Genomic DNA, 13,756 nt, shown 5'->3' on the forward strand with positions numbered 1-13,756 from the left:
GGGGCCGTGTCATGTTGCATTGTGTGGGCACTGATAGGTGAATGTTGGAATAATTGGCGGATGCTCCAAGTCTGCACGATTTGACTCCTCTGCAGTCGAAAGGCTATGCAAGTTGTATTTACGCGACGGACGATGTTCGTTGTCCACTATATGGCATGGAATGCACCAATGGTATGAAACATAAGCCGTATAGAAGCTTTGTCAATATCCGTGTCCACGCACAAGCGTGAATTGGTACATTCATGCTTGACACAAGATTAGTTGTATTGTATAATAGCCAGCCATCCCATGCCATTTTGATCAATTGGTCCGACAAGGCTTACGACCGTCAAACTTTATGAGGAATTTTTCATATAAACTCTCAATTTTTTCATTAAATTTTCGTCAATGAAGAGTCCGAATTTCACCTATCTGCCCCGAGATCGCCTCCTAACAATAAACAACACTTCCAATTGATTTGTTTTTGGAGGGTACGGGTCCTGTTGAATCATGGAAATGTTGACTTTGAGTGACACGGCCAAACCTCATTCACACTTTGAAAACATAAGACGTTGCCTTTCCAGTTCGCAGCCCAAACAAAAATAAATAAATAAATAAATAAATAAAGAGAGAGAAAAAGAGAGAGATATGTCACTGTAACTGATGTTTGCTCATCATCAGTTTCTCAAATCACGGGTGGGTCTGATTTTTTTTTTTTTCAGTAACAGTAATATCCAATGTTTGCAGCTTTTCTTGCCAGTTAGCTTTCGGATCTCCTGAGTACATATGATCTCAGAAAATTCTCCCATGCACTCATTTCATATCCTCTATCTTCTCTTTGGGATTTTGTCTCGTGCAATCTTCGGAAATCCTGCGTGCTAATTCGCCCGTCGTCGAAATCCCTTCCATTCAAGCAATTGATTCCGTTGATTTTGTCCGGCAGAGTAATTCTTTTACGAAAAGGGTCATTTCTCAGTATGGAATCCATCCTGTTAGAATGTTCATTTAAGATTTTTGCGATTTGCTCGATGAATAGAGTGAGGTTTGATCGAGTACCTGCAAAAAACGATGCCATTTCTCTATCTCCACAGATAATATATCAGAATAGAGGCATATAAAGAAAACATATTTGGATTTTGATTCATTCCCATGATAGACATCGGGGGGGCAGATCACAAAATTTACTAGATCGGTGGGACTTAGTAGCAATGGAGTTTTGGTTACTCGGATATACATAATTGAATTCAGAATTCCTTGATTCGGAATAGAGAACACAATTGCTACTCCACTAAACCCCATTTCTCACCAGGGGCACCATACATTGTGCTGCATTGATACAAATCGGTGGTGGGCCAATGGACCATTGTTTTTATTCGTAGTTTTGGGTGCAACGGTTATTTTTTTACTGAAGATTGACAACAACGTTAATAAGTTAATGTGTGGAGACCAACCCGAGTAGTTTAAGGAAGTTCGACGCACGTTCTTCTTAAATAACATCTCGTATTCTAATTTTTTTATATAGAGAAGAGATTTTTTTTTTTAGTGAGCCGATCCGATTCAAATATGAATTAATTATGACTTATTAAATTTTCGAATATCAAATAGTTTACGTTGAAAAAAATGAGAGGAGAATTGGCATTTGGTCAAAGGAAGTCACGTTCCCACATGTCCCCACAAAGGGTAGCTTCCAGAATATCCACACTTCCTATCTTATATAACTTTAACGTGAACCTCAAAAAGGCCAAAACCCACGAGATAGACGCATAGGATAGGGAGATTTGCGTTGTTCTCTTTCACTCTATCTTATATTCACGGGCCGAATCTTAGGGAAATTCCATGGTCGGTCGTGTCGCCTGCAAATATGATTTATTAGATCAACTACAAGTGATTAAGCAACGTATCAGTTAACTTGTCATACAGCCGGGACTCTATGATGCGATAAGAGGTCATTGTTTAAAGCGGTTGCAGAAATTACACAGCCTCTGAACCTTACCGAAAATATAATGTCTAGATTTGGTCGATCTGGATTTGGTCAGGGTTCCATTGTTCGCTCGTTGGTTACTCCTGCAGTTGGGCATAATATGAATGAAAATAAATTCAGGCTTCTAACGGTTTCGTGCTACAAGATTTGCAGCTGCAACAGCGCCAACTGCACCGATGACTGACTTGCAAGATTGTCGAACCAAGATATGCTGAACTCAGCCTTGGCTTGCTTAGCAAAACACTTGGACCGAGCTCGAAAGAGTCAAGCCTCCAACAGCCTGATCAGCTCATGCCCACAACAGAATGAATTCTCGAAGAAAACAGGTATTGCATAGATTTGTACTTCCATCCTTGAGCTTTCATAATCCTCATTTTGCGATGCCACAGTTGGAAGTTACGAGAGTATTTACTAAATCCAACAAACCTAAGTTTCCTTCAATCAGTTGATATCAATATGTAATTCAGAATGAGAAAAATCAATAGAATCATATCAAGTTTGGTAATTCGGAACAGAATATGCCTCATTGACTGAGGTTCTATTTCATACCCTTTCTACAGGTTCCTAGCAAGCATGGCCTTGCAGTTCCAAAGCTGGATACAACAAAGCAACCGCCTCCAAAATCAGAAAAGCCAATTGACACTAATGTTACCGAGCCAAGAGAAGAGTGGAAACTGGGCAAGAGCGATCAAAATCAACAGATAATGGTGCCTGCTCGAGTCATAGCTTCTCACCTCAGCAAACAGGACCCTCTTCATTGTCTTCACGAGGAAGATACCCATGCACAGGCAGAACCATGGCATCAGGGCATAGTACGAGTAACTCATCAGGATCTTACCCAGGACCGCAATGGCCAAGCCCGTGAAGGTGTAGCCTGCATAGGCCACCATGTCCAGTAAGGGAGCCTCCCCGCTCCCGAGTGAGAGGAGGGTGATCTTGAGGAGGGCTACTTGCAGGAACCACCCGATCAGTCCCTTCACAAACAGCCAGTTGAGAGCTTCAGGACTGAACCTGGAAACAAGTAGTAATAGTTATAATATTTTCAAGGGTTCATTAATGAATACGGCCTCTTTAACAGAGGATACAAAGGAAGCAACATCAAACACTTACTTTCCCTGAAGACCCAAGAAGAAGCCAGCAATAACAACATAGGTGCCGAATGCCATAAATGGGATATACAAGTCTGGTGCGTTGATATCGAAAATTGGGGGTTTATAGGAAAGCCTTCCCCCAACAGGTTCACTTATTCGTGTCCAGTGACCCTGAGGTGAAAAAGGAATATATTACAGTCATCAGATAGGAGGGGGAAAAACAAAAACTAACATACTTTAAGTTGACTCATGGAGATTAGAGCACTCACCCGGTGAAAAAATGGAAACAAAACCACCTTCAATTTGTTTCTGACGTATTGGTCATTCACTTGGAAATAGTACTGAGGATCAGAAAAGTACCGACTAATCTGTAACGAAAGAGGCAAAAATCATCATTCACAAAGTTATCAGCAGCAAACCAGAAGATTCATGGCAATAGACATTGTGTTGATGTTTTGCCCACTTTTCCGGTTTATATTGTAGAGAGAGAGAGAGATAGACTAGTTTTCGAATATGTCTACGCATTAAAATTTCCACCGGGAATTCATTTGCTTTCACAAGCTTACTTAAACTAAAGATGCAGCTTTGGCCCTGATCCATTTGGAGAAAAAGTAAATTGTACTGTTCATAAAGTTTACAGTAGTAAGCAACGAAATGAAGTTAATTCAAAACTCTGGGGCCTGATTAAATTATGATTATGAGGCAATATTCCAAATACTGAAGCCTAACAAATATCAAATAAGCGATCAAAATGAATCCCAAGGTAATAATCAACTTTAAGGTTCTGATAAATCACATTAAAATAGTAATTTCTTTTATCATCACTCTTTTACATCTACCATGCTAACGTTCTGCAGGCAAACTGAACTTAGCAAAAAGGTTTTTCCCTTCTAGACTAAGATGGAGAACGACAAAATTAACGAAGCATTGACAAGACTTGTCGGATGATTTGCTTCTACAGCTAATATTCATAATTAAGCACTGCTAAAACTTTTAAACAACCATAGCAACCAATTTAGCACAGGAAACTATTTCAAAATTTCCTCAAGTCAACCCAAGAGTAAAAACAGCAACTCTCCATTTAAATGAAACCAATAAGGCATGAAAAAGTCATAATAAAAGTTTTAAAAGAATAAATGCCAAAAACCTTAATGTAAACCCAATGAGGAATACCGTTTCACAATTAATCAACAATTTTAGGAGCATGCAACTTAAATCATGGATGATTCATCGAACTTAAACCAAGACAATGAATTCCAAAATGGACATTTTACTTACATTGCTCTGCACATACTCAGAGCTAGAACCCAAAATTTTCTCCCCATATGCACCAAGACCACCTCTTATAAGCCCAGAACTAGCTCCATAAAATGAATTTCCAAATGGATTGGGTTGAGCACTAGGTGGTGGCTGCGGAACCCCTGCTGGTGTTCCCATATTGTTGTACATTGCTGTGATAACATGCCAGGAAGAAAAATATGAATTGGGATTGAAACATAATGGTTAAGGTGAAAAGCAATAATGGTATCAACCATCAATCATATTCATACTAATTACACTGATAAGAAATCATACACACATCTTTGTTTCTTTTACAGTAAATAACACACCCCCAGAGAAAGTATATTTAACTGCAAAGCTATGACATTACGAAAGATAATGATACAAGGATACCGCTATCCGAGATCAGCAGGTGGTACAGCAATTGATCTACTACATTATCCTTCTTTATCCTGACATATATAACTAGTTCGTGTTTGAACTCGTACAAACTAATCAAAATAAAGACCTGCGGCACAATCTGGAGGAAATTCGACCTCAGCAATTAAAAGAAGAACCCACACTAATCAATATAAATCATGTAAAAACTCTCCCTAAAACTAAGAATACTGCCCCATATCCACAATAAACCGTGTTTGCTCCTCTTCGACATCCTGAAAACAAAGCTTCTCTGAGCACTTTCTTTGAATTAATTTCCCACAAAACATCAACCTGTGATCCATAAAACTCCAAGAGAAATACGCCATTGTTTATACAGAGAGACCACACAGATAATCAAACGAATCATCCACCTCGGATCTATACAACACAAAATCATCCCCTCCGCCAAGAAATGAACGAAAAGATTCAATTCAATCTCAGCAAAATCATCCCTATCCAACATTGATCAACATAGCCGTGGGTAACTGAAAAAAGTAAAGGCCTGAACCCTCTGCCTGTGAATTGCCAGCATAATGCCGCATCAGCCTCTACTGAAAACAGTCAATGCCGCAGCACGGGAACTTATCTGCCACACTCTTCGAGATCTAAATCGACAATGCCGTGCACACACGACACGGAATGCTGAATTATAATCGGATACGAGAAGAGAGAAACAGTAAGATATGGAATCCGACCTCAAAGTTTTGTGAGTTCGAGCGGCGGAGAGATTCGAAGTTTTTCGACGGAATTCGATCGCCGACTCCTCTTGCGGCTCAAGTGGAGACTGAAATGTAGCTCCGAGCGGTGGGCGGCCCGATGACGGTGGCGGAGCCGGCTGCTTGGTATCTCCGGGAGCGCGCGGAGCGGAGATCGACCGAAGAAATGACTGGATCGTTCTCTTCCTTTGTTCCGAAGGAAGAAGAAGAGAGAGTGATTGAATGAACCGCTGAGGGTGCGGGTGGACTGCACGTGCTGGGCCACACAATATTAGGCCATTGGGCCCAGATTGTATGAGGCCCAAATGGCAATTTTTTTTTTCTTTCGATAGGAATATTTGTTCAGTATATAAGTTTTATGAATATAACCAAAATATATAAATTCTCCGATGCTTCAGTTATTATAAAGTACGTTACAATAATGTTATGAATAGGTCCAAGCTCACGCAATGCACGGGTATAGAAGAAAATTAATTTATTAAGAAGTTATAAAATGTAACGTGAATTTTTTAAAATATTTTTTGGAAAACTTTTCATGAAATGGAGAGTACCTTTTTTTTTTTAAGAAGAATTTAATATATTATCCATATAATAATAACAAGTCATAACTTCATTAACTAAGAATAAAATAATAATAAAAAATAGAATTTAGAGAGTTGAAAGCTATCAAAATGAAGCTCCTACTACGTCACTTTAGCTTTTACATTTTATAATTGATTCGCAGATAGATAAATTTTTACTTTTTCCAGGAATAATTATAATTGTTTATTGCCGATTTACATTTAATAATTTAGTGCTATAATTAGGTCTATGTCCATAAGATTATGTGAATGCATGTGCTTATCATAAAATCACTTTAATTTTTTTGAGAATACTTTTTTATTTTTCAAGAAAATGTTTCATATTTTATTAGTGAATCAATAAGTTTCTAGTTTTTCAAGAAATTTTTTAATCTCAATCTTCAATATTATAATTTAAGTGTCATAATTTTGACTATCATAAAATAATAAAAAATTTAGAGAGTTTAGAGTGTTGAAGGTTATCCAAATGGAGGTCCAATGTTGCCCTCTAGCTTTTCATATATTAGAGCAAATTTTGGTTTTAATTTGGAGTAAGATTAAAAGGATCCCTAATAATTATACAACTAAATAACTAATAATAATTAATTATTAATGCAGTTTATCGTATATATTTAGTTAGAAAATCACAATCCAACTTTTCCTTTTTATCATTTTGAAAACATAACTTATGATAACTAAATTTCACGTTACTTTTAGATATCACTATAAGCTCGTAGAGGTATTGGACAAATTTTTTCTTATACCAAAAACTAGCCGCTTCATCCCGCGTTGCACAGGATTATTATTCGACTATATATTATATATATATATATATATATATATATTATTAAATAATAACTCTATTATATTGCGCATATAATAAATTAATATTTTGCATTAAATAATATCATGTTATTTTTTATTTTTGAGAAATTTCATGGTCCAATTAATGTGGTGGTTTAACTAATGTGATTAAGTAATAAATATCAATTATATAATAAATAAAAGTGCTTAATTAATATCATGGAGTACATAAAGAGTCTGAACCATGAAGAGCTAAGAGTTGGAAGATTTGAGTAACGACGGTAATTCTCTCTTCTTGTTTTGCAATTATATATTATATATAAATTTATATATGAACAGTGGCTTATGGGTATTTCTTTTTGGATATTCTCTGTATGTAATCAATTAATTAATTTTTTTTAATGCTGGTCTACCCTTTACGTTGTACGTGTTAATTCTAGAACATTTGCATAATTTATTTATAGCAATCATTCCATTTTTCTTTTAGGAAAAAAGGATCCATATCTTCGTAACATTAAAAATTGTAAGTGATTAATTTCAAATTTCTAACACTAATCTCTTAATAAATTATACTAATTTTGAACGGTTAATAATTTTTTTGTAACTAATGATCTCAATTAGTATAGTTGTAAATTATTTAATCGTTCATACGTTAGACAGATTTATTAACAGATAATTAATTAAAAAATTTCTTATATAAACTTGACTTATATAATTTTTTTAAAATAATGTTTTACGACACCCTCATTGCGTGGGTGTGTTTCCGTTATTCGTAAATTATATAGTTACAAAGAAATAATTTCCTTTTACATTTTCGAATTTATATAACTGAGATAAAATTATTCAATAATTTTGATTTTTAAGCTAATAATCTACATACTTTTTGGTAGTCTATATTATTGAAGGTAATTTTTATTCGATTATGCTTTCTCCATTACATATGTCAATCTATGGTCAAGTATAATGAAAGAAAAATCTTAATAGATAATAAAAAGGCTCCAGTGGTCCCCAATAAGTATCAAACTTAAAATCTCTTAGTTACCAAGCAAAAACGTGCGCAACTGTGCTACACTGTCTTTGATTATTTTGATTATGCTTTCATTTTGTTGGATTGCTTAGGGAGCATGATTTACCTTTCGAGGTAATTTTGTTACATATGTAATTTAGATAAGGTTGACTACAACATATCCATAAATGCCATAATATCCACTGCATATACATTTAATATTACTTTTCCATCTATATACGTATCCTATTATCACCCTCCACAAATTAATTACTTTAATTAAAATGTACACATATAATGGTTGCATCTACCACAAATTGGCGACGAATTTATTAATATTTTTTTTTGGGGTAATAGAATTAATTAATCCTTCTATTTCCTCGTATGACTCCAAAGAAAATCCTACATATACTCCCTCCACAATAACCAAAATAAAGAAATCGAAGATACATATTATAGATAATAGATAATAGATATTAAGCTGACTATTACGACAATGAACAATTTATCGCTCCCTTTGATTCTTCTCCTTTGCCCTTCTCCTTATCTTCTCGTTTCCATGTGAATCGGCTAACGATGTAATCGAAGAGACGTGCCAAAAGACTCAATACTACCCCCTTTGTGTCTCGACTCTCAGGTCGGACCCACGAAGTGCCACAGCAGACCCCACAGGGCTCGCAAAGATTAGCCTAGACATCCTCCTTTCCAAGGCGAATGCGACCTTAAGAGAAGCCATCAAGCTCTACACGGGGACAGGTGCCGAGCCCATTGTTTACCAGTACTACGGGGCCTGCATAGACGTCTACATCGTCTCGGTTGTGAAGCTTCTTCCCAATGCCTCAACTGATTTGGGCACGGGGAAGTTCTCAGAGGCCCGAGGGGATGTGACCCAGGTGGTGAACTATGCAGAGGGTTGTGCCCAGCAGTTTGCAGGGAGGAGCGACCCACTAGTCCCTTGGACCACCGGAGTGCACGACTTTGGCACCGTGGCGGCTGATATTATCAGGTCATTGGGTTGATTGTCAATTCTTACATAGAGCGAGCATACAATATGGATGTTCTTTCAAGCATACATAGATCAATACCAGACCATATGTAAAGACAATGAGTGCAATTATATCAGCACTAATTAATAACCCAAATCTCATGACTTTTCCTAAGTTAGAGCGTTATGGGTAACGAGCATTCGTCTTTGGCCTAATTTGCAGTCCCTCCGTTTTTTCCTTTTCGAATTTCCTTAAATGGATTTAGCACTAAATTTAATCTATATATCTATCTATCTATATATAGGTAAAATTTACTTAAGGAATACATGAGTAATAAATGCGGTCCATAAATGCTTTTATTAATCTAATTATTATTAATATAACAAATAATATAAAAGTAACTACCTTATCGGATCGTGCGTTGCACGTATTACTGCAAGACAAATTTATTATAAAAGTTTAAATATGAAAATAATAGTTGGTATCAATTTATAATTTATATTAACTAGAAAGAGTTTTATCTTTTATATTATAAAAACTTCAATGCAGTAAATTTAAACTTGTGATGGAAGAATATATATCAAATATTTATCAAAAGTTTTAAAGTAATGAATTCATGTAGTATATAAATCATTGCAATTATTAATTTAATTTTTTGAGAAAATTAATTCAAAATTTGAGTACTTTTAGATTAAATTGTTAGTTTATTTGATGAAAGTATAATAATTTTAGAATCTATCAAAACTTTTATTATAACTAATATTTCATATTTAATTTTTATAAATTTGAATACTTTTAGATAAAATGACCGAATCACTTGAATGAGAAATTTACTTAATTGAGTTTTTATAAGATTAGTTATAATTCTTAAAATTTATTAAATTAATATTACAAATTTTAAATGATACTTTTTTTCTTAAAATTATGAATATATTTAATTATTAATGAAATGACAATAAGTGATCGAAAATTTCAAATATCCTTTCATACTTCTTTGAATATTTTCTTTATATTCATTTATTGTTATTAATTATAATATTAACTATTATCATGTAATTTCTATATAGTATATTAACATATGGATTAATAAGGGATTTATTGATTTACCTTAATTATTATGGAGTTGTCAAATTTATATATTATACAGATTTCTACATATAATACATTCAAAAAATAAATAAATTTAGAAAATGATATAAAATGATTTTTATTTTTAATGTAATCTATTAAGCAAATATAAATAAAATAAAAATTTAACGTGTGAAATTATGAATTTCAAAAAATACCTATAAAAACTGTACAAACTCTAAAGTTAAATGACATATATATAATATATATGTGCATTATATTAGCGATAAATAAATATGTAATACGGATTAAATAAAATTATAAGCAAAATTTTCTCAAGATAATCTAATTTTTATTGAAAATTATAAAATGAGTTCATATAAGATTTTCGAAAGAATTTATCTATAGATATTAATTATACGAAATTATGCTCACAAAAAAAATAAAAGCTTAAATTTGACAGTAAAGATAACAAAAAATATCGTATTACAAAATTGTCAATAATTATTTAGTATAAGTCTAATTTATTAGAGATTATCATACAAAATTTGAAGTTAATAATTAAAAATTTTTATTATTCATAAGAATTAAGTTTATCTTCACAAATGTTATTCTATATAATACAAATTTCGTGCAACGCACATGATGGATTACTAGTTTAATATCTGAAGGAGAATATGCATTTAATGAGATTCATTAGTAGGGATAAAAGTGTAAACTAATTAATTTTAGGGGAAATTGCACAATGTATCCTAACCTTTACTTGTAATCTTAGTTCTATCATAATCTCAATTTTTTTTTTCTGAGGCATCATAACGTTACTAATTTGGTTTCACGTCTATCCCGGCATGACCATGCTGTCCTTTTTTAGGGAAATTGCTGATGAGGCTCCATTAACTGTTGACGTGGACATTTTGTGTGGGCTCCTTGATAGGTGGACCAATCTTTCTCCGCCACCTCAGCTCCAACCTCTTCATCTCTCTCTCTTCGCTCTCTTGTCTCTCTCGATTCCAAGGCCATCGGAATCAGAATCTATAACTCTCCTTTCTCTTCTCGCCACTCCTCGCTCTCCATCTCCAGCTTCACCAGCAGGTCCTGCAGCTCAGTCGCCTTCTAGGAGGCATGCGCTGTCTCCTGGTCCTTCTAGGCTATCGGCATCTAGGACCTCGACTAGGCCTGCTTCGCAAGCTTCGCCATATGTTGCTTCTTTTGCTTTTGTACCAAGAACGTCGACTCTGATCAAAGATCACCCTATAACAACTGGTCAAACAATACTAACATGCGTACCGAGGGACTGATTGATCTCCCGATCTTGTTGATCGATCAACGCCCCGATGCTCTTACTCTGAGGTTGATACATTATGGGAGTAAATCTCTTGTCGCCGACTACATCGTTAACCCTTGCGCTATCCAATCGGGCAAAAATCACCCCCGCCAATGCCTCAACCCAACCACGCCCAAGATCAAGAAACGGGTACCCACCACCAAAAGAACCCGCCTTTCCGCACCCTGACAAGGAAACATAGGAAGATATGTTTGTTTATATAAAATGGAGGAGAGTTAAAGAGAGATTTGAAGATACTGAGGAGATGGGCCAGAGGGATGAGTGAGAGGGTAACTGAAAGCTTTGAAATGGACTCAAGAGGGAGAGATAGAGCTTTTTGATGCTCTTTTTTCTTGCACAACAGACATTAAAACAAGGGAATGAGCTTTTTTTTTTGAGCTAATGCATGCATATATGGTGACTAAACTATCGAGTTAGAGATTGCAGAAGAAGAAGGGAGGGAGAGAACATAGGAGAAATTCAATTCCAAGTTGGGTGAATCGGTCATTCATTCATTCATCCATCCATCCATTTGTTCGTTTACACACACACACATAGAGACAGAGCCAAAGAGATAGAATGAAGAATCACACAAACATCCATCTGTGTTGTTTTTGCCAAGAGAGAAAAGGGAGAGAATGAGAGAGAGAGAGAGAGAGAGAAAGAGGAAAGGAGAGGAATAGGCATTAATGGTTGTGATGGTGGTGGTGGTAATTAAATGAAATAGAGGAGGAGAGGGAGTCGAGGGCAGAGATGGTGTGAAGAATGAATGAGAGTAGGGTGTTCTACGAGTTTATTAATCGTAAAACACACAAAGACTTCGTTGTATTCTCGAATGTGAAACCCTTTAGCAACTTTGTGTGTGGGATGAATAACTCTTTTCGGAAAGCGTTGACCCGTGCTTCGAAACAATTGTTCAACATCGAAGATCGTGTATGTCATCTTCTTCGACTCCGAGTTCATGATCGACATCGTGTTCTTCGACCGTATCCGAAGTTCCATCTTCCCTGACCTTGAGTTTGGTTTCACATTCTTCTCCGAACCATTCGTCCCAAGGTACAAATCCCCAACAATCGAAAAGCGTTTGTGTATGAGTAATACCATACCCAATTAGGGTGTCTGGCTTGTGTGAGTGTGTGTATATATATATATACACTAAAACAACTGTACAAAATTACAATATAGTCCTCCTTTCACATATACATCCCTAATACCCTCGCAATCTCTATGTGTGTGTGTGTGGGGGGGGCGCCCAGCGACAGATAGATTGCTACAATTAGACTGAAATAATGAAAGTGATACATTCTTAGTAAGCAAATATGCAAGTTGTGAGGATGTGGGGACATATTGAACAAGAAGTTCTCCACGTGCCAAACGTTCTCGAATGAAGTGATAGTCAACCGTAATATGTTTGCTGCAATCATGCTGAACAGGATTAGCGGCCAGATATGTGGCATTAATGTTATCACAACTCACTATGACCGAACTCGGTGAGTGACAACAAATATCTTATAGAAGTTGTCGAAGCCAAAGAGTCTTGGCTGCTACATAGGCGAGTGCTCGATATTCAGCTTCTATCGAGCTACGAGAGACGGTGGGTTGCTTCATTGACCTCCAAGAGATTAGGTTCGAGCCGACGAAGACCGCATAACCTGTCGTTGAGCAGCAACTATCTGGACACCCGTCCCAATCAGCATCTGTATATGCAGTGATCTAAAAATCCTTGTTCCTACGAAAATGAATTGCAAAGGAAGATAGGTCACGAAGATAACGTAGGATCCTCTTAGCAGCTTGTAAGTGTACAGTCCATGGAGCGTCCATAAAATGACTCACGAGTTTCACTGTAAAACATATATACGGTCTTGTAATAGTAACATACTGCAAAGCACTTACCATACTCTGACACTTGGAAGGATCCAAAAGAAGATCACCATCTGTTAAAGACAAATTACTTCTAGAAGGTAATGGCGTCTTTACTACAGAGGCTTTGTCAAGACCAAAACGAAGTAAGACATCCTGTATGTATTTATGCTGTGATAAAAAGAGTGTATTTATAGACCGAGTAGCCTGAATACCCAAAAAATAATGTAGTAAGCCAAAGGTCCTTTATTGCAAACTCCTAAGAGAGAAGTGCAGTGAATCAAACAAGAAGAGAATCTGAGCTACCCGTGAGAATGATGTCATCAACATAAAGTGGAAGAAGAATGGTGTGAGACCCGTGACGATAAATGAAGAGAGATGTATCAACACGACTCAAATGGAACCCTTGTAAATCGAGTGAACCAGACTTTAGGGGCTGGCTTTAGCCCATATAAGGATTTATGCATGTGATGGACATGATCAGGAAATCGAGGATAGACGAACCTTAGGGGTTGACGCATGTAGACCTCCTCATGGAAGTGACCATGAAAAAATGCACTCTTCACGTTTAACTGACGAATGGGCCACGACGAGGAGTGAGCAGTAAATAGAACAAGTCGAATGGTGGAGGGTTTGACAACTGGACTGAAAGTTTCATGGAAATCTATGCCAGGTTGTTG

At 36.0% G+C, this 13,756-nt stretch overlaps 2 protein-coding genes across 2 annotated transcripts; one reads left to right on the plus strand and one right to left on the minus strand.

The window, feature by feature from the left end:
- Window positions 1-2,405: 2,405 nt before the first annotated feature.
- On the minus strand, window positions 2,406-5,676 carry LOC116193294 (protein YIF1B-like). Its single transcript, XM_031522112.1, has 5 exons — window positions 5,448-5,676; window positions 4,330-4,502; window positions 3,321-3,419; window positions 3,071-3,222; window positions 2,406-2,971 (listed from the first exon to the last, which is right to left on the minus strand). Exons 2-5 carry the CDS (start codon window positions 4,498-4,500, stop codon window positions 2,584-2,586), a joined length of 810 nt encoding a protein of 269 aa, XP_031377972.1. The 5' UTR covers window positions 4,501-4,502; window positions 5,448-5,676; the 3' UTR covers window positions 2,406-2,583.
- On the plus strand, window positions 5,569-8,857 carry LOC116203409. The gene is made up of 2 exons (XM_031535114.1): window positions 5,569-5,594; window positions 8,476-8,857. The coding sequence occupies exons 1-2, from the start codon at window positions 5,569-5,571 to the stop codon at window positions 8,855-8,857; spliced, it is 408 nt and encodes a 135-aa protein (XP_031390974.1).
- Window positions 8,858-13,756: the final 4,899 nt, after the last annotated feature.

Source organism: Punica granatum, chromosome 1 (genome assembly GCF_007655135.1).
Source record: "Punica granatum isolate Tunisia-2019 chromosome 1, ASM765513v2, whole genome shotgun sequence".
Taxonomy (NCBI): domain Eukaryota; kingdom Viridiplantae; phylum Streptophyta; class Magnoliopsida; order Myrtales; family Lythraceae; genus Punica; species Punica granatum.

Excerpts from the sequence above, each read along its gene's own strand:
- LOC116193294 (XM_031522112.1), bottom strand. The coding sequence starts at position 4,500 with ATGTACAACAATATGGGAACACCAGCAGGGGTTCCGCAGCCACCACCT. Across the intron at positions 3,223-3,320 it reads TGTTTCCATTTTTTCACCGG|GGTCACTGGACACGAATAAG; the intron begins GTGAGTGCTCTA and ends TTTTCACCTCAG. Across the intron at positions 2,972-3,070 it reads TTCTTGGGTCTTCAGGGAAA|GTTCAGTCCTGAAGCTCTCA; the intron begins GTAAGTGTTTGA and ends ACTTGTTTCCAG.
- LOC116203409 (XM_031535114.1), top strand. The coding sequence starts at position 5,569 with ATGACGGTGGCGGAGCCGGCTGCTTG. Across the intron at positions 5,595-8,475 it reads GTGGCGGAGCCGGCTGCTTG|GTCGGACCCACGAAGTGCCA; the intron begins GTATCTCCGGGA and ends CTCGACTCTCAG.